The sequence below is a fragment of the Salmo salar genome, chromosome 10 (genome assembly GCF_965601325.2).
Source record: "Salmo salar chromosome 10, fSalSal1, whole genome shotgun sequence".
NCBI lineage: Eukaryota > Metazoa > Chordata > Actinopteri > Salmoniformes > Salmonidae > Salmo > Salmo salar.
The window spans coordinates 60,243,573-60,265,511 of record NC_138300.1 but is presented as its reverse complement, the minus strand read 5'-3'; the positions used below and the strand labels follow the sequence as shown (position 1 = coordinate 60,265,511).

General features: G+C 47.3%; 1 protein-coding gene across 4 annotated transcripts in view; it reads right to left on the bottom strand.

Moving 5' to 3' along the window:
- The window catches only part of LOC106576565 (tumor protein 63), a 173,303-nt gene extending 153,225 nt beyond the window's left edge, over positions 1-20,078 (bottom strand). For all 4 annotated transcript variants that reach the window (XM_045687990.2, XM_045687993.2, XM_045687992.2 and 1 more), the window contains exon 1: positions 19,861-20,078. In XM_045687990.2, the coding sequence (XP_045543946.1) occupies positions 19,861-19,916 (56 nt within the window). In that variant the 5' untranslated portion in view covers positions 19,917-20,078. The remainder of the gene's footprint in view (positions 1-19,860) is intronic.
- Between the last annotated feature and the right edge of the window lie 1,861 nt (positions 20,079-21,939).

The following is a 21,939-nucleotide window of genomic DNA, read 5'->3' as shown; positions in this document are numbered from 1 at the left end:
TTCATTATCAACGAGGTTTGCCACTTCATCCTCATCCTCCCCTACTAGTACCTGTGAGATTGGCCCCTGGGAGACCTCTTTTCTTGGCCTTGGTTGAAGGCCCCATGCTTCTTCCTGCTTGGTCAGGGATGTTGGCTTCTCAAATATGCCGTTCTTTTGGCCTAACTTCGCAAAGTTAGGAAAGTATCTACCCAATATTACATCATATGGCATCTTTGGGATCACGCCGACCTCATAATCCAGCAGACCGTCCTCTGTTTGTATGCTCACTAATACTGTGGGGTACAGACGGGTATCCCCATGAATGCACGTAACACTGATATCCTGACTTGTATCCAGTTTATGAGTCGGCACTAGGTTTGCAACGACCACTACTGCCGGAATCCAGTAGTGCTTCAACCTCTTTCCCTTCAACCTTCACCCTGCACATATGTTTGTTTCTTGATCTTTCAAATACAGTGGTTACAACAGGACATGCATACCATATCTCATCTTCTTTTCCACCGAGGTTACATTGCATTGGTTCTTCTTTAATAGGGCAGTAGGCTGCAATATGTCCCGGTCGATTACAATTGTAACAGATAATAGGGTTTCGGGGGGGAGACCTCCTCGACCCCCAGTCCCGGTTTCCGGCTTTTTCCTTAGTGTCTCGGCCCGATTCTGATTCTTTCCTCATGGCCCCACGCTGCTCTCCTCCCCCTCCACCTGTTGGGACAGTCTTACCCTGTCCGCTGGTTCGCCCAGGCCTGGGGAATGGGAATCTTTCCTCCTGCGCCTGCTCAGCTGTTCCTGCCGTACAATACCGTTCAACCAGGCCCACGAGATGGTCGGCGGAAAGTACCTCGTTCTGGCCAACCCATCGTCGCACTTCTTGGGGTAGACCTCGCTGAAACTGGTTGAGTACGATGGTCTCGACGACCTTGGCGGACGAACGGGTCTCCGGTCGCAACCATTTCCGTGTCAGGTGAATCAAGTCGAACATCTGTGTTCGGGGGGGGGGGGGGGGGGTTGTCCCGGTCTGTAGGACCACTGATGGAAGCGGTGTGCCCTCACGGTATCGGTCACTCCCAGTCTAGTCAGAATCTCTCCCTTGAGTTTATCATAATCCTGTGCATCCTTCAACTCCAGGTCGAAATATGCTTTTTGAGCATCCCCTGCCAGGTATGGTGCCAGAAGCCCTGCCCATTCTTCTTTCAGCCACTTCTCCCTCTCTGCCGTCCTTTCAAAGGTGGTAAGATATGCTTCCACATCATCCTGCGCTGTCATTTTTTGAAGAAAATGATTGGCCCACCTTTGGGTATTTGCAGCTGGTAACTGAGCCCCAATTTTGTCCGCTAGCCCCTTTAGGCCTTCTCTTAACTCCTGGGTGTTTCTCTCTTGCTCTTCTCTGAGCAGCTGGTTGGTGCGGTGCTGGACCTGTAACGTGTCCTGATACATTCACATTGCATCCTGATGAGCTATTTGTTGAGCTCTAGTTGCCTCTTGTTGGGCGGCCGCCGCTTGTAACAGGGCCTGTATGGCTCCCTCCATACTCATTTTCCTGAAAAAACTGTCCTAACCAAACAAAGCCACAAAAAATAAAATAAAAACCTGACTCCCCTTTGGAGTGCTAACTAAACTTTTTTTTCTATTTTTTTTCCCTACCTAACCAGTGGTATAGTTAATCCAATGCCCACATTCTCCACCACGTGTGGCAAACCTCTTCGAAGCTAGGGGCGTTTGTCACAAATTAAGTGGGAAACTGTCACCAAAGTCAGCCCAGAATTAAAGTTATTTCGAACATGACAGTACCTGTATGTTTGTTTCTCTGTCCTGGTCCACCCAGGCCGCAGGTAAGGTCAAGGATAGCAGGGTTCGGTACACAAATCTAGGTCCAGGTCTAAACGCCAACAGGTAAGTCCAAAACAGTCCAGCTCGTACACGGTAAATCCAGCCAATGTAGATTGTCTCTTTCTCTATGGTTCATAGATCCTTCCCACCTTCTCTCTCTCTTCCTGGTTTTTCTTGACCCTTTATCTGTGGGTCGGCTCCACCTTCTGAGGGTTCCCCTTGCTTCTGGGAATTGTAGTTTTGGCCGTCGGCCATTTTGCGATCTGTAGTTCTGATCGGGGTGGCCATTTTAGTGATCGGGCAGAGCCCGTTTATTAGTTCTGCCCTCACATATCTGCCATTTATCACTCGACCACGTTCTTTGCCACAGTATAAACGGGATAGGGCATAAACGGTATATAGTATAAACGGTATATAGTATAAACGGTATATAGTATAAACAGTATAAGGTGTAAACGGTATATGGTATAAACGGTATAAGGTATAAACGGTATATGGTGTAAACGGTATATGGTTTAAACGGTATATGGTATAAACGGTTTATGGTATAAACGGTATATGTTATAAACGGTATATGGTATAAACGGTATATGGTATAAATGGTATAAGGGATAAACGGTATAAGGTATAAACGGTATATGGTATAAACGGTATATGGTATAAACGGTATAAGGTATAAATGGTATAAGGCATAAACGGTATAAACGGTATAGAATAAATGGTATAAACGGTATATGGTATAAACGGTATATTATAAATGGTATAAACGGTATATGGTATAAACGGTATAAACGGTATATGGTACAAACGGTATATGGTATAAACGGTTTATGGTATAAACGGTATATGGTATAAACGGTATATGGTATAAACAGTTTATGGTATAAACGGTATATGGTATAAACGGTATATGGTATAAATGGTATCAGGGATAAACGGTATAAACGATATAAGGTATAAACGGGATAAACGGTATATGGAATAAACGGTATATGGTATAAACGGTATATGGTATAAACGGTATATTATAAATGGTATAAACGGTATATGGTATAAACGGTTTATGGTATAAACAGTATATGGTATAAACGGTATATGGTATAAACGGTATATGGTATAAATGGTATCAGGGATAAACGGTATAAACGATATAAGGTAGAAACGGTATAAACGGTATATGGTATAAACGGTATATGGTATAAACGGTATGTGGTATAAACGGTATAAGGTATAAATGGTATAAGGCATAAACGGTATTAACGGTATATGGTATAAACGGTATAGTATAAATGGTATAAACGGTATAAGGTATAAACGGTATAAACGGTATATGGTATAAACGGTATTGTCACGTCCTGGCCAGTATAAGGGTTCATTGTCATTGTAGTTTGGTCAGGACGTGGCAGAGGGTATTTGTTTTATGTGGTTCGGGGTGGTGTTTTGGTAAAAAGGCGTTTGATTTAGTATTTCCGGGTTTTTGGTTTATGGTCTATGTTTATGTATTTCTATGTGGAGTCTAGTGAGTGTGTTTCTATGGTTGATTAATTGGGGTTGGGACTCTCAATTGAAGGCAGGTGTTTTCTCTTTGCCTTTGATTGAGAGTCCCATATATTAGGGTGTGTTTGTGTTTGTCATTTGTGAGAGATTGTTTCTTGTCTAGCGTATGTGAGCCTGAGAAGACTGTCTATATCGTGAGTTCGTTTTGTTATTTTGTATGTTCATTTTGAGTCTAATAAATGTTCAAGATGAGCCAACACAATTCTGCTGCATATTGGTCCTCCTTTTCCGACGATGATTTCGCCATATCGTCTGACGACGACGAAATCCCTGACAGAATCTCCCACGCAAACCAGGACCAAGCAGCAGAGGAAGGAGCAGAGGGATTTTGAATTGGACAAACGGGAGAGATGGACATGGGAGCAAGTTATGGCCGGAGAGGGCCCATGGAGAATGGCTGGTAAGGACCGGGAACGTTTCCGAGGAACACGACTGGCGTTGAAGCACGAGAGGCACCCCCAATAATTTTTTTCGGGGGGGCACACGGGTAGTTTGGCTAGGCCAAGGAAGAGCCAGAAGCCAGCTACCCGTGGTTATATGGAGGAGCGTATGAGGTGGAGGGCGCCATGTTTCGCTGAAGATCGCACTCTCTCACCCATACGCACGCACAGTCCGGTGCGCATTATTCCAGCCCCTCGCAGATGCCGTGCTAGAGTGGGCATCCAGCCTGGTAGGAGGATGCCTGCGCAGCGCATCTGGTCGCCGGGTACGCCTCCGAGGACCAGGCTACCCAACTCCCGCTCTACGCATGGCTACCATCAGGCCCCTGCACAGCCCAGTCCGCCCTGTACAAGCACCCCGCTCGTACAGCGCTACTAGTTCCATCCAGCCAGGACGGGTTGTGCAGGAGGTAAGATCAAGACCGCCTGTGCGCCTCCATAGCCCGGTGTTTCCAGTTCCTGTCTCTCGTGCGGACCAGGAAGTGCGTCAGCCCAGTCCGACTCGTCCTGTTCCCGCTCCCCGCACTAGCCTGGAGGTACGTGTTCCCAGTCTGGTACGTCCAGTACCAGCACCACGCACCAAGCTTCAAGTGCGTCATCCCAGTCCGACGTCGCCAGGGCTGCCCGTCAGTCAAGAGTCGCCAGAGCTGCCCGTCAGTCAAGAGTCGCCAGAGCTGCCCGTCAGTCAAGAGTCGCCAGAGCTGCCCGTCAGTCAAGAGTCGCCAGAGCCGCCCGTCAGTCAAGAGTCGCCAGAGCCGCCCGTCAGTCAAGAGTCGCCAGAGCCGCCCGTCAGTCAAGAGTCGCCAGAGCCGCCCGTCAGTCAGGAGTCGCCAGAGCCGCCCGTCAGTCAGGAGTCGCCAGAGCCGCCCGTCAGTCAGGAGTCGCCAGAGCCGCCCGTCAGTCAGGAGTCGCCAGAGCCGCCCGTCAGTCAGGAGTCGCCAGAGCCACCCACTAGTCAGGAGCCGCCAGAGTGGCCAGACTGCCCGGAGATGCCAGAGTGGCCAGACTGCCCGGAGATGCCAGAGTGGCCAGACTGCCCGGAGATGCCAGAGTGGCCAGACTGCCCGGCGATGCCAGAGTGGCCAGACTGCCCGGCGATGCCAGAGTGGCCAGACTGCCCGGCGATGCCAGAGTGGCCAGACTGCCCGGCGATGCCAGAGTGGCCAGACTGCCCGGAGCTGCCAGAGTGGCCAGACTGCCCGGAGCTGCCAGACTGCCCCATCGGCCAGGATCAGCCAGAGTGGCCCATCGGCCCAGAGTCTGCCGATTACGAAGAACCAAGGGAGTCGAGCAGCAACCCTGAACTGAGTAAGCCTGACAATCCAGAAGTTAAAATGATTAACTGTTCAATTAATGAGTCTGTATACAGGGTGGAGAGGAGGAGGTCTGCCCAGGATCCAGAGCAAGGGGAGTCTGCCTACGGTCCGAGGCTGACCGGGGTCGGCACTCTGGAGGACAATAGGCCGGAGCCTGAACCACCACCTGCATAGGTGGGTTGGGGAGGGGGGGTGTAGCACAAGTGCCGTCGGTGACGGCAGCCACCCTCCCTTCCCTCCCTTTACTTTAGGGGGATTTTTGTTGTTGTTTGGGGTTTTTGTTTTTCTTGAGGTGCTTCCGGGGTTAGCACCTTTAGGGGGGGGGGGGGGGGGTACTGTCACGTCCTGGCCAGTATAAGGGTTAATTGTCATTGTAGTTTGGTCAGGACATGGCAGAGGGTATTTGTTTTATGTGGTTCGGGGTGGTGTTTTGGTAAAAGGGCGTTTGATTTAGTATTTCTGGGTTTTTGGTTTATGGTCTATGTTTATGTATTTCTATGTGGAGTCTAGTGAGTGTGTTTCTATGGTTGATTAATTGGGGTTGGGACTCTCAATTGAAGGCAGGTGTTTTCTCTTTGCCTTTGATTGAGAGTCCCATATATTAGGGTGTGTTTGTGTTTGTCATTTGTGGGAGATTGTTTCTTGTCTAGCGTATATGAGCCTGAGAAGACTGTCTATATCGTGAGTTCGTTTTGTTATTTTGTATGTTCATTTTGAGTCTAATAAATGTTCAAGATGAGCCAACACAATTCTGCTGCATATTGGTCCTCCTTTTCCGACGATGATTTCGCCATATCGTCTGACGACGACGAAATCCCTGACAGGTATGGTATAAACGGTATAAGGTATAAACGGTATAAACGGTATAAGGTATAAACGGTATATGGTATAAACGGTATAGTATAAACGGTATATGGTATAAACGATATAAGGTATAAACGGTATAGTATAAACGGTATAAACGGTATAAGGTATAAACGGTATAAATGGTATATGGTATAAACGGTATAAGGTATAAACGGTATATGGTATAAACGGTATTTGGAATAAATGGTATATAGTATAAACGGTATATGGCCCAAGCCTTATCATCACTAACTATCATAACTCTCAGTACTTGTCCTTTTATGACCCTTAAACACTGAGGCAGCAGTAGGGGAGCACAGGGAAGGCTGGTAGACAGAGAAAGTCAACAGAGAGTCAACAGACTGTCAACTAGTCATTGAGGGAGGTAGGTTCTACTTTGACCTGCTCCCCCTACCCCCTGTCTGTAAACCCACACCAGGCTGCAGCGGCAGAGGGTCAGAGAGAGTCCCATTGTTCACTACTGAAGTGGCAGCTTCCCCCATATTTCCCCCTCTCCCTTCCCCCATACGCTGCTGTAGTGTGTGTGTCTGTGTGTGTGTGTGTGTGTGTGTGTGTGTGTGTGTGTGTGTGTGTGTGTGTGTGTGAGTGTGTGTGTGTGTGTGTGTGAGGCCTAGCACCCAGCCTGTCGGAAATCCCCCCACGATCTATATGATACCACAGCACTGGCTGAGATTCACAGCGTCTGGTATGTGTACAGCTGTACGGAGCTTGACGGGGGGCTTTGTGTGTGTGTGTGTGTGTGTGTGTCGGGGGGGGGGGGGGGGGGGGGGAATTCCCCAACATTCCGTTATGTGTAGGGGGAGAAGATATGAATACCTAGTCAACAACACAGTCAGGCATTTCTAATGAAGGACATAATCTGATACCTAGTGTCTATTCAACAACACAGTCAGGGCTATCATACTGTACTCTAAGCAGGACACACAATCTACTGTGTGTGTGTGTGTGTGTGTGTGTGTGTGTGTGTGTGTGTGTGTGTGTGTGTGTGTGTGTGTGTGTGTGTGTGTGTGTGTGTGTGTGTGTGTGTGTGTGTGTGTGTGTGTGTGTGTGTGTGTGTGGGGTGTATTCGTCTGTGTGTGTTTGTGTGTGTGTGTGTGTGTGTGTATTCGTGTGTGTGTTTGTGTGTGTGTGTATTCGTCTGTGTGTGTGTGTGTGTGTGTGTGTGTGTGTGTGTGTGTGTGTGTGTGTGTGTGTGGGGGGGGGGGGGGATTTGGGGTTTGAAACTAGAGCTACTGGGTTGAACTACAGAAGGCTTTGAGGAATCCAGACATGCATCAATACCTTTTAGTCTTATTCAGTTCACTACTTTTACATTCAAACAATATTCTTGATTTCAGCCAGTGTGCATTTGTCACATGGTTTGTTGGATTTTATTGACAAGTCAGTTTTATGCAGGATCCTTACATTGTTTAGTAGCTAGTCTAAGCATTTGACTGGCTGTAGACGAAAAAAATAGAACAGGCCACTTCCTGTAAATACTCCCTTTAATTAGGTGTGCCAGTGCAATGCTATTGAACCTCATCCAGCATCTAGGCCTAGCCCCATTCTTTATCCAGTTAAAATGAACTGTCAATCCTGCTGTCTATCTATTCAGCCCATTACTTCAGGCTACAGGTCTGAGTCAAGACTGATGAGGAAGGGTTTCTATCTATTCTCATTTTCTAAAGGCTCAAAGTTTACTGTATTCACAGCTACAAATACCTCTCCCTTTTCCCCAAAAACTTGGGCTTGGCCAATCAAATACCTCTCCCTTTCCCCAAAAACCTGGGCTTGGCCAATCAAATACCTCTCCCTTTCCTCAAAAACCTGGGCTTGGCCAATCAAATACCTCTCCCTTTCCCCAAAAACCTGGGCTTGGCCAATCAAATACCTCTCCCTTTCCCCATAACCTGGGCTTGGCCAATGAATTATCCCCCTCCGAATGCGCTAAAGAGGTGTGGTGCTGTGCAAGGCAGGGTGAATGTACGCTCCAGCTGCATTACCAAGACAACAAGGTGCTGCCAAACCTGCCATAAAGGTAGAAAACCAACAGTGTACTTTACGCTCCACAGACATAGTGATTTGGCAGAGAGGAGGCACACTGGGAGACGGCTCCCAAATAGCACCCTATTACCTATGCAGTGAACAGAGCTCTATGCTCCCTTTACAAAAGTAGTGCACTACATAGGGAATATGGTGCCGTTTGGGACTTAAAATGGGAGATGAGCGTATTCCAAACACTAGCTAGCAGATCAGTTGTCACTCAGTGTTCTCATCCAATCCTCTTCACTTTTACACTTACCTGTTGTGTACAGAAGAAAACTAAATCCGGTTGTATTTTACACAGAGAACGTGTATAGTTCTCAATCTCTTGTGTTGTGGAGGAAATATGTCTTCAGTATATACTGTTGATGTAGTCTACATGGTGATATATAGAGACTGTTTATGTAGGCTACCTGTAGAGACTGTTTATGTAGACTACATGGTGATTTATAGAGACTGTTTATGTAGGCTACATGATGATGTATAGAGACTGTTTATGTAGACTACATGGTGACCTGTAGAGACTGTTTATGTAGGCTACATGGTGGTCTATAGAGACTGTTTATGTAGGCTACATGATGATGTATAGAGACTGTTTATGTAGGCTACATGGTGATCTATAGAGACTGTTTATGTAGACTACATGGTGACCTGTAGAGACTGTTTATGTAGGCTACATGATGATGTATAGAGACTGTTTATGTAGGCTACATGGTGATCTATAGAGACTGTTTATGTAGACTACATGGTGACCTGTAGAGACTGTTTATGTAGGCTACATGATGATGTATAGAGACTGTTTATGTAGGCTACATGGTGATCTATAGAGACTGTTTATGTAGACTACATGGTGACCTGTAGAGACTGTTTATGTAGGCTACATGATGATGTATAGAGACTGTTTATGTAGGCTACATGATGATCTATAGAGATTGTTTATGTAGGCTACATAGTGACCTATAGAGACTGTTTATGTAGGCTACATTGTGATCTATAGAGTCTGTTTATGTAGGCTACATTGTGATCTGTAGAGACTGTTTATGTAGGCTACATGGTGACCTATAGAGACTGTTTATGTAGACTACATGGTTACCTGTAGACACTGTTTATGTAGGCTACATGGTGATCTATAGAGACTGTTTATGTAGGCTACATTGTGATCTATAGAAACTGTTTATGTAGGCTACATTGTGATCTATAGAGACTGTTTATGTAGGCTACATGATGATCTATAGAGACTGTTTATGTAGACTACATGGTGACCTGTAGAGACGGTTTATGTAGGCTACATGGTGACCTATAGAGACTGTTTATGTAGACTACATGGTTACCTGTAGAGACTGTTTATGTAGGCTACATGGTGATCTATAGAGACTGTTTATGTAGGCTACATGGTGATATATAGAGACTGTTTATGTAGACTACATGGTGACCTGTAGAGACTGTTTATGTAGGCTACATGGTGAGCTATAGAGACTGTTGATGTAGGCCACCTTTTGCCTTGATGACAGCTTTGCTTTCTCTCAATCAAATTCAGTCACCTGGAATGCTTTTCCAACAGTCTTAAAGGAGTTCCCACATATGCTGAGCACTTGTTGGATGCTTTTCCTTCACTCTGCGGTCCGACTCATCCCAAACCATCTCAATTTGGTTGAGGTTGGGGGATTGTAGAGGTCAGGTCATCTGATGCAGCACTCCATCACTCTCCTTCTTGGTCAAATAGCCCTTACACAGCCTGGAGGTGTGTTGGGTCATTGTCCTGTTGAAAAACAAATGATAGTCCCACTAAGCACAAACCAGATGGGATGGCATATCACTGCAGAATGCTGTGGTAGCCATACTGGTTAAGTGTGCCTTGAATTCTAAATAAATCACAGACAGAGTCACCAGCAAAGCACCCCCACACGGCAGTTGGAACCAAAAATCTCAAATTTGGACTCAACAGAACAAAGGACAGATTTCCACTGGTCTAATGTTCATTGCTCGTGTTTCTTGGCCCAAGCAAATCTCTTCTTTGCATTTATTTGGGCTGCAATCTGAAGTGCAGGTAACTGTAATGAACTTATCCTCTGCAGCAGAGGTAACTCTTGGTCTTCCTTTCTTGTGGTGGTCCTCATGAGAGACAGTTTCATCATAGCGCTTGATGGTTTTTGCAACTGAAATTTTCCAAATTGACTGACCTTCATGTCCTAAGGTAATGATGTACTGTCGTTTCTCTTTGATTATTTGAGCTGTTCTTGCTATAATATGGATTTGGTCTTTTACCAAATAGGGCTATCTTCTGTATACCACACCTACCTTGTAACAACGCAACTGATTGGCTCAAATGCATTAAGAAGGAAAGAAATTCCACAAATGTACTTTTAACAAGGCACACCTGTTAATTGAAATGCATTCCAGGTGACTACCTCATAAAGCTGGTTGAGAGAATACCAAGAGTGTACAAAGCTGTCATCAAGGCAAAGGGTGGCTACTTTGAAGTATCTCAAATATAAAATATATTTTGATTTGTTCAACACATTTTGGTTATTACATAATTCCATATGTGTTATTTCATAGTTTTTATGTCTTCACTATTATTCTACAATGTAGAAAATAGTAAATAAAAAGAAAAACCCTTGAATGAGTAGGTATGTCCAAACTTTTGACTGGTACTGTATATAAAGCGTAATATTGGGATGCAAACTCGTTTATATATTTCAACTCTATATCTGACATGGGAAAGGTGTCTTCTTTATTAAAGCCCATAACCAGGTGTGTGTGAGGTGTTTTTTTGTTTCAAAGTAGATTTGTTCAAGACTACCAAGAAACACTCTGTGTGACTTCGATTTAGCCCACTGCAGTAAAAGGTTATTACTGATATAAGTCTCTGAGACTGGAGAACATGTCTGTAGAGACTGTTATTAAGGATATACGTCTCTGAGACTGGAGAACATGGCTGTAGAGACTGTTATTAAGGATATACGTCTCTGAGACTGGAGAACATGTCTGTAGAGACTGTTATTAGGGATATACGTCTCTGAGACTGGAGAACATGGCTGTAGAGACTGTTATTAAGGATATACGTCTCTGAGACTGGAGAACATGGCTGTAGAGACTGTTATTAGGGATATACGTCTCTGAGACTGGAGAACATGGCTGTAGAGACTGTTATTAAGGATATACGTCTCTGAGACTGGAGAACATGGCTGTAGAGACTGTTATTAAGGATATACGTCTCTGAGACTGGAGAACATGGCTGTAGAGACTGTTATTAAGGATATACGTCTCTGAGACTGGAGAACATGGCTGTAGAGACTGTTATTAAGGATATACGTCTCTGAGACTGGAGAACATGGCTGTAGAGACTGTTATTAAGGATATACGTCTCTGAGACTGGAGAACATGGCTGTAGAGACTGTTATTAAGGATATACGTCTCTGAGACTGGAGAACATGGCTGTAGAGACTGTTATTAAGGATATACGTCTCTGAGAGTGGAGAACATGGCTGTAGAGACTGTTATTAAGGATATACGTCTCTGAGACTGGAGAACATGGATGTAGAGACTGTTATTAAGGATATACGTCTCTGAGACTGGAGAACATGGCTGTAGAGACTGTTAAGGATATAAGTCTCTGAGACTAGAGAACATGGCTGTAGAGACTGTTAAGGATATAAGTCTCTGAGACTGGAGAACATGGCTGTAGAGACTGTTAAGGATATAAGTCTCTGAGACTGGAGAACATGGCTGTAGAGACTGTTATTAAGGATATACGTCTATGAGACTGGAGAACTCAGTAGACATTCTGGAGTGTGACATCATCAGACTGGGACGGAGGTTTATTGAAGAACATGGACGTAGGGCACAGGGCTGGTAAAATAAATTATGATCTATATAAGGTGCAAATTAGGATTTAGACATAAAAGTGGGAACCAACCAACCAGCAACCTAATAACCTTAACCAGCACCCAGTGGTAGTAGGCTGCCAGACACACAACCCTTCACATCCATCCACAAGCTCCCAGTACAACCTACCCATTTCAATTGGCATCCCAGACGTTTCTAAATGTGAGCCATGTAAAGGCTGTTGATTTACTGCTACACGGACAAATAACAGCAGGTTTATAGTCAGAGCGGCGTCCCAAAGAGCAGCCTAATTCCTGTTTGTCGTGCACTACTTTTGACCAGGGCCCATAGGGCTGGGGTAAAAAAGTATTGCACGATACAGGGAGTAGGGTGCAATTTGGGATGCACCCCAGGTTCTTGATCGCGGTGGGGGGCATGAAATGTGCTCAGGGGGGATATAGAATAGCAATTTCAATTCACTTTAAATATGGCAGAAAGACATGCTAAAGATTCCACCATGACATAGAAAAGCATTGCTTGGATGAACTGAACTGTCCTAGTGAGGCCATCTGAATGAAGGAGTGAACTGAACTGTCCTAGTGAGGCCATCTGAATGAAGGAGTGAACTGAACTGTCCTAGTGAGGCCATCTGAATGAAGGAGTGAACTGAACTGTCCTTCTAGTGAGGCCATCTGAATGAAGGAGTGAACTGAACTGTCCTAGTGAGGCCATCTGAATGAAGGAGTGAACTGAACTGTCCTAGTGAGGCCATCTGAATGAAGGAGTGAACTGTCCTTCTAGTGAGGCCATCTGAATGAAGGAGTGAACTGTCCTTCTAGTGAGGCCATCTGAATGAAGGAGTGAACTGAACTGTCCTTCTAGTGAGGCCATCTGAATGAAGGAGTGAACTGAACTGTCCTTCTAGTGAGGCCATCTGAATGAAGGAGTGAACTGTCCTAGTGAGGCCATCTGAATGAAGGAGTGAACTGTCCTTCTAGTGAGGGCATCTGAATGAAGGAGTGAACTGAACTGTCCTTCTAGTGAGGCCATCTGAATGAAGGAGTGAACTGTCCTAGTGAGGCCATCTGAATGAAGGAGTGAACTGTCCTTCTAGTGAGGACATCTGAATGAAGGAGTGAACTGAACTGTCCTTCTAGTGAGGCCATCTGAATGAAGGAGTGAACTGTCCTAGTGAAGCCATCTGAATGAAGGAGTGAACTGTCCTTCTAGTGAGGCCATCTGAATGAAGGAGTGAACTGAACTGTCCTTCTAGTGAGGCCATCTGAATGAAGCTGTGAACGGAACTGTAGTGTATTGTAGTAATAGTGTTAATTTGCCATAATTTGGTTGCCATGTCTCATTCAATTAAATTTGTTTTATAGTAATTGCAGTGTTTTGATGATTTATTATTCATGAATCCATGAAGAGACTATTTCTGCTCATGCAAAAAAAATATGTTTTGAATATTGGGCCCTGTTTAGACAGATAGACAGGCTGGGCCCTGTGTAGACAGATAGACAGGCTGGGCCCTGTGTAGACAGATAGACAGGCTGGGCCCTGTGTAGACAGATAGACAGGCTGGGCCCTGTGTAGACAGATAGGTTTTTCTCTTCTAATAACCCCAGCCAGAGTTCGGTCTGCGGTTAGCTAGACTGTTGTTGGGGGTTTAGAAAGGAGTTTATCCCAGTGACTGATGTCTTTTTACTTAGAGAGTTATTTATTCTTTCTGCCCTGAGGGGAAGGCTGTTCAGCATTCACCTACAGACAGATAGACAGGCTGGGGCCCCTTCAGCCCCCACCTAAAGACAGACAAACAAGACAGGCCTGTCCCCTCCAGCCCCCCACCTAAAGACAGACAGGCAGACAGACAGGCTGGGGCCCCTTCAGCCTCCGGGCCCCCTTCACGGCCCCTCAGCAGCCCAGACTGAAGACTGAGTACTAGGCCAGAGTTCAGAGGTCACCACTAAACAGAGCTGGAACTATTGTCTCGTACTAGGTCGGCCACATCCACCGATGAAAATGCGATCAAAACAAACACATCAGCCGATCTGGGGTCTTCTCGTGTGTCATCATTAATCACACCTTTAAAGACCTCAAGCTCTTCACCCTCTCGTCTGGCAGCCCTCCTCTCCCTCCTCCCTTTCATCCCTCATCCACCCCCCCTCTCCCTCTCCCTCTCATCCGTCATCCAGGAAGTGGAATGGTAAAAAGGAAAACTTGTAAATGAGCATCTCAGTACATAATGTACTACCTTGATGCGAAAAAGGTTTCCTAACATGTCTTATAATACATATACGCTGAGAGGACAGAACATTAGGAACACCTGCTCTTTCCATGACATAGCCTAACTGGGGTTTTCGAACGCAATAGTTTCTTGTGCGTATCAAGAATGTTCCACCACCCAGAGGATCCACAGCCAACTTGTGACTGGAGTCTTTGACAATTTTTTGGGCCTTCCTCTGACACTGTCTAGATTCCAGGTCCTGGATGGCAGGAAACTTGGCCCCAGTGATGTACTGGGCCGTACGCTCTACCCTCTGTAGCGCATAAGGTCAAATGCCGAGCAGTTGCCATACCAGGCGGTGACGCAACCGGTCAGGATGCTTTCGATGGTGCAGCTGTAGAACTTTTTGAGGATATGGGGACCCGTGCCAAATTTTTTCAGTCTCCTGAGAGGGAATAGGTTTTGTTGTGCCGTCTTCACAACTGTCTTGGTGTGTTTGGACAATAATAGTTTGTTGGTGATTTAGACAACAAGGAACTTGAAACTCTCGACCCGCTCCACTACAGCCCCGTCGATGGGGACCTGTTCGGCCCTCCTTTTCCTGTAGTCCACGATCAGCTCCTTTGTCTTGCTCACATTGAGGGAGAGGTTGTTGTTCTGGCACCACACTGCCAGGACTCTGACCTGTTCCTTATAGGCGGTCTCATCGTTGTCGGATATCAGGCCTACCACTGTTGTGTTGAGAGCAAACTTACTGATGGTGTTGGAGTTGTGCTTGGCCACGCTGTCATGGGTGAACAGGGAGTACAGGAGGGGACTAAGCACACATCTCTGAGGGGCCCCAGTGTTGAGGATCAGTGTAGCAGATGTGTTGTTGCATACCCTTACCACCTGGGGGCGTCCCGTCAGGAAGTCCAGGATCCAGTTGCAGAGGGAGGTGTTTAGTCCCAGGGTCCTTAGCTTAGTGATGAGCTTTGTGGGCACTGTTGTGTTGAACGCTGAGCTGTAGTCAATGAACAGCAGTCTCACATAGGCGTTCCTTTTGTCCAGGTGAGAAAGGGCAATGTGGAGTGCGATTGAGATTGCATCATCTGTGGATCTGTTGGGGCGGTATGCGAATTGGAGTGGCTCTAGGGTTTCCGGAAGGATGCTGTTGATGTGAGCCATGACCAGTCTTTCAAAGCTCTTCATCGCTAGCAACGTGAGTGCTACGGGGCGGTAATCATTTAGGCAGGTTACAGTACCTTCGCTTTCTTGTGCACAGGGACTATGGTGGTCTGCTTGAAAATGAAGGTATTACATACTCGGTCAGGGAGAGGTTGAAAATATCAGTGAAGACACTTGCCTGTTGGTCCGTGCATGCTTTGAGTACAAGTCCAGGTAATCCGTCTGGCCCCACGGCTTTGTGAATGTTGACCTGTTAAAGGTCTTGCTCACATTGGCTACGATGGGCGTAATCACACAGTCATCAAGAACAGCTTGCGCTCTCATGCATTTTTCAGTATTCCTTGCCTCGAAGCGAGCATAAAAGGTATTTAGCTCATCTGGTCGGCTCGCGTCACTGGGCAGCTCGCAGCTGGGATTCCCTTTGTAGTCTGTAATAGTTTGCAAGCCCTGCCACATCCGACGAACGTCAGAACTGGTGTAGGAGGATTCAATCCTATTCCTGTATTGATGCTTTGAATGTTTGATGTTTCGGCTGAGGGCGTTGCAGGATTTCAGGTGCATTGACATTTAGAGAAAGCTTTTTATCCATTCATCTTTCCAGGTTATTGTTTGTGTATCAGCCAGAATCTGACATAATCTTAGTGGTACCTTTAGTTCAATTAGAGTGAGTTTTCTGTTTTCTCCAGCCAAAGCCCTCATACAGCTATAGTAATGCTTCTCAATACCCGCAAGGTAGAGGCTGTGTTTGTAAACTGTCTCAAAAGGTTTAAGGTTAAAGGTCAGGCTGTGAGTTTAATCCAACAGTTTACCAGACTGCTCCCCTTACATCCCACCTGTCTGTCTACAAGTATCACTTGAACCACATTTAAATAGAACATAACACTGTTTAAATAATACCAGATGTTACATTTATTTATTATACATTATATCCAATATTTTAAGTTCAATTAAGTGTGAAACGTGTCATTTATTTGATTTACTTTTTCTTTTGTTATCAACACTCAGAACAGGCTTCTTGGAAAGGCAAGATTCCAGTTGGAGGAGAGGATTTGAATACTGCATGACTCTCCGTAGACTTTGAGCTGTCATATTTTTGGAGGTCACTTTGAGCTGTCATATTTTTTTTATTTAATAACATTTTTCATTACATTTTTTAAACATACAATCTACCTGCAGTGAAGCCGCTCAACATGCACATTACATTCAGTCATCTAGCACACGCTCCCATCCAGAGAGACCCACAGGAGCAACAAGGGTCAAGCGCCTTGCACCAGGGTTACATCAACAGATCTCCCACCAAGTCAGGGACCCGAACCAGCGACCTCTCGGTCACCAGCCCAAGCTCCCGACGGCCAGGCCACCAACCATCCAGGATCCCCCCACAGTTCGACAAAGAGCTCTAGACTCTGCCTTCACTCCTAACTCTGCCTTCACTCTAGACTCTGCCTTCACTCTAGACTCTGCCTTCACTCTAGACTCTGCCTTCACTCTAGACTCTGCCTTCACTCTAGACTCTGCCTTCACTCTAGACTCTGCCTTCACTCTAGACTCTGCCTTCACTCCTAACTCTGCCTTCACTCTAGACTCTGTTCTCACTCTAGACTCTGTTCTCACTCTAGACTCTGCCTTCGTCCTAACTCTGCCTTCGTTCTAGACTCTGCCTTCGCTCTAGACTCTGCCTTCGCTCTAGACTCTGCCTTCGCTCTAGACTCTGCCTTCGCTCTAGACTCTGCCTTAGCTCTAGACTCTGCCTTCGCTCTAGACTCTGCCTTCGCTCTAGACTCTGCCTTCGCTCTAGACTCTGCCTTCGCTCTAGACTCTGCCTTCGCTCTGCCTTCGCTCTAGACTCTGCCTTCGCTCTAGACTCTACCTTCACTCTAGACTCTGCCTTCGTTCTAGACTCTACCTTCACCCTAGACTCTACCAACACTCTACAATCTGCGTTCACTGTAGACTCTGCCTTCACTCTAGACTCTGCCTTGCGCTCTGCTCTTGTAATCTGCGGTGACATTGTTGCCATATGTACGCCACACCTATAAATATCAGACCAGACCGGGCTGGCAGCTGAAAATCCAGACACAACTGTTTCAACGTCTGTTTGCACCTCCAGACACCCTAGTCGGAGAACCGTCTCTGACCCAGCAACAGACCTCCTATCCCTGGTCTAGTCAACCAAACCAACCGTCTCTGACCCAGCGACAGACTCCCTCTGCCTGCTTGACCCAGCAACAGACCTCCTATCCCTGTTCTAGTCAACCAAACCAACCGTCTCTGACCCAGCAACAGACATCCTATCCCTGGTCTAGTCAACCAAACCAACCGTCTCTGACCCAGCAACAGACCTCCTATCCCTGGTCTAGTCAACCAAACCAACCGTCTCTGACCCAGCAACAGACTTCCTATCCCTGGTCTGGTTCGACAATCCAACCGTCTCTGACCCATCGACTGAGAGTCTGTCTGAGACCATGTCTACTTTCGTTCTCCTCTATCTGGAAATGTTGTAAATTGTATATATAAACGGTTGGCTACGATGAATACATGCGAAGAGCAGTGATGCCAAAACAGAGAGTTTCCATAGATTATTACTCTCTTGTGGATAGCACCATGTTTCATGTGAACACTGAGCCAGTCAATGTGATACTAGAGACGGGAATCCGTACATCCATAATGTCAAAAGTGCCAAGGGCCACGATATTTGGTATATTTGTTTTATTTTTAATTGAACCTTTTATTTAACCAGGCAAGTCAGTTAAGAACAAATTCTTATTTTCAACGACGGCCTAGGAACAGTGGGTTAACTGCCTTGTTCAGGAGGCAGAACAACAGATTGGTACCTTGTCAGCTCGGGGATTCAATCTTGCAACCTTTTGGTTACAAGTCTAACGCTCTAACCACTAGGCTACCTGCCTCCCCCCTCTAACCACTAGGCTACCCTGCCTCCCCCCTCTAACCACTAGGCTACCTGCCTCCCCCCTCTAACCACTAGGCTACCTACCTCTCCCCTCTAACCACTAGGCTACCCGCCTCCCCCCTCTAACCACTAGGCTACCTACCTCCCCCCTCTAACCACTAGGCTACCTGCCTCCCCCCTCTAATCAGTAGGCTACCCGCCTCCCGCCTCCCCCCTCTAACCACTAGGCTACCTACCTCCCCCCTCTAACCACTAGGCTACTTGCTTCCCCCCTCTAACCACTAGGCTACCCCTGTCTCCCCCCTCTAACCACTAGGCTACACCTGCCTCCCCCCTCTAACCACTAGGCTACACCTGCCTCCCCCCTCTAACCACTAGGCTACCTGCCTCCCCCCTCTAACCACTAGGCTACCTGCCTCCCCCCTCTAACCACTAGGCTACCTGCCTCCCCCCTCGAACCACTAGGCTACCCGCCTCCCCCTCGAACCACTAGGCTACCCTCCTCCCCATCTAACCACTAGGCTACCCACCTCCCCCCTCTAACCACTAGGCTACCCGCCTCCCCCTCTAACTACTAGGCTACCCGCCTCCCCCCTCTAACCACTAGGCTACCTGCCTCCCCCCTCTAACCACTAGGCTACCTGCCTCCCCCCTCTAACCACTAGGCTACCTGCCTCCCCCCTCGAACCACTAGGCTACCCGCCTCCCCCTCGAACCACTAGGCTACCCTCCTCCCCATCTAACCACTAGGCTACCCACCTCCCCCCTCTAACCACTAGGCTACCCGCCTCCCCCTCTAACTACTAGGCTACCCGCCTCCCCCCTCTAACCACTAGGCTACCTGCCTCCCCCCTCTAACCACTAGGCTACCTGCCTCCCCCCTCTAACCACTAGGCTACCTGCCTCCCCCCCTCTAACCACTAGGCTACCTGCCTCCCCCCCTCTAACCACTAGGCTACCCGCCTCCCCCCTCTAACCACTAGGCTACCTACCTCTCCCCTCTAACCACTAGGCTACTTGCCTCCCCCCTCTACCCACTAGGCTACCCCTGCCTCCCCCTCTAACCACTAGGCTACCTACCTCCTCCTCTAACCACTAGGCTACCTGCCTCCCCCTCTAACCACCAGGCTACCTGCCTCCCCCCTCTAACCACTAGGCTACCTGCCGCCCCCCTCTAACCACTAGGCTACCTGCCTCCTAAACACTAGGCTACCTGCCTCCCCCCTCTAACCACTAGGCTACCCGCCTCCCCCCTCTAACCACTAGGCTACCTGCCTCTCCCCTCTAACCACTAGACTACCTGCCTCCCCCCTCTAACCACTAGGCTACCTGCCTCCCCCCTCTAACCACTAGGCTACCTGCCTCCCCCCTCTAACTACTAGGCTACCTGCCTCCCCCCTCTAACCACTAGGCTACACCTGCTTCCCCCCTCTAACCACTAGGCTACCTGCCCCACCCTCTAACCACTAGGCTACCCCTGCCTCCCCCCTCTAACCACTAGGCTACCCCTGCCTCCCAATAGATGGTTGCCTTAGATTATCACTCCCATGTGGATAGCCCAGTGTTTCATGCTTACATTGGATAATAACTATGTTGGTTATGTGAAGTTCAAGTGGTCCGGATCTTTTGACAGTAACATGGCTAAATGCTATTATAACACACCACTCACAGCACACCAGTTGTTTGCTAGCTACTTACCGATGAAAGGGGAGCTCGGGGCAGTACTGCACAGCTGTGGAGTAAGGACAATTCATTTTAAACTTTTCTCTTTTCTCTTGTTTCAACTCTTCAATGCTGTCAGTAGATCACATCAACACATGTATTAGTGATCGCCACATGGACTAGTTGAATAAATAGAATAAATGAATCCAGGACTGAGTTAATTGCAGAGAGGGTGAAGTGCACAGCAGTGAAGAACGTTTGGAGGATGTTCAGATTTTTTGGGGTATTTTTTTTATCTTCAGCTCATCAGTGAAGAGGCGGGGCTTGTGACAGCTCACTGACCAATCCACAGAAGCAGCTGGACAGGGGTATCACTCTCCCTCAGTTGCTAGGATATATATATCACGCAAAACACCCCTCCTCACACTCCCTCCCTTTCCCCCCCTCCCTCCCGAAACCCCCTCCCCCCTCCCTCCCTCCCTCCCTCCCCCCTCCCCCCTCCCTCACTCCCTCCCTCCCTCCCTCGTGCCTTAGTCTGACATTTACACCAGATTCCCTGGAGGTTTAGTAGACAGACATGTCTGTTGCATCACACTGCCCACTATACAGTCCACTATACAGCCCACTACACAGCCCACTATACAACCCACTATACAGCCCACTATACAACCCACTGCAAACCCACTAAACAGCCCACTATACAGCCCACTGCAAACCCACTATACAGCCCAGTATACAGCCCACTGCAAACCCACTATACAACCCACTATACAGCCCACTATACAGCCCACTGCAAACCAATTGGCATCACACTATACAGCCCCACTATACAACCCACTATACAGCCCACTATACAGCCCACTGCAAACCCACTATACAGGCCACTGCAAACCCACTATACAGCCCACTATACAGCCCACTGCAAACCCACTATACAGCCCACTATATAGCCCACTGCAAACCCACTATACAACCCACTATACAGCCCACTATACAGCCCACTTTACAGCCCACTGCAAACCAACTGGCATCACACTATACAGCCCACTATACAACGCACTATACAGCCCACTATACAGCCCACTGCAAACCCACTATACAGCCCACTATACAGCCAACTGCAAACCCACTATACAACCCACTATACAGCCCACTATACAACCCACTATACAGCCCACTGCAAACCCACTATACAGGCCACTGCAAACCCACTATACTGCCCACTATACAGCCAGCTGCAAACCCACTGGCATCAGTCTACCCACTATAAAGCACACTGCAAACCCACTGGCATCAGCCTGGCTTCCATAGAGATGCCATGAACATACCACTGGCATCAGTCTGACTACTATAGAGATACCATGAACATACCACTGGCATCAGCCTGGCTAGCGTAGAGATACCTTGAACATACCACTGGCATCAGCCTGGCTTCCATAGAGATACCATGAACATACCCTGGGCATCAGCCTGGCTAGCGTAGAGATACCATGAACATACCACTGGCATCAGCCTGGCTTCCATAGAGATGACATGAACATACCACTGGCATCAGCCTGGCTTCCATAGAGATGCCATGAACATACCACTGGCATTAGACTGACTAGCGTAGAGATACCATGAACATACCACTGGCATGAGCCTGGCTAGCGTAGAGATGCCATGATCATACCACTGGCATCAGCCTGCCTAGCGTAGAGATGCCATGAACATACCACTGGCATCAGCCTGGCTAGCGTAGAGATGCCATGAACATACCACTGGCATCAGTCTGACTACTATAGAGATACCATGAACATACCACTGGCATCAGCCTGATTAGCGTAGAGATACCATGAACATACCACTGGCATCAGCCTGGCTAGCATAGAGATACCATGAACATACAACTGCCATCAGCCTGGCTTCCATAGAGATACCATGAACATACCACTGGCATCAGCCTGGCTAGCGTAGAGATACCATGAACATACCACTGGTATCAGCTTGGCTTCCAAAGAGATACCATGAACATACCACTGGCATCAGCCTGGTTAGCGTAGAGATACCATGAACATACCACTGGCATCAGCCTGGCTTCCAAAGAGATACCATGAACATACCACTGGCATCAGC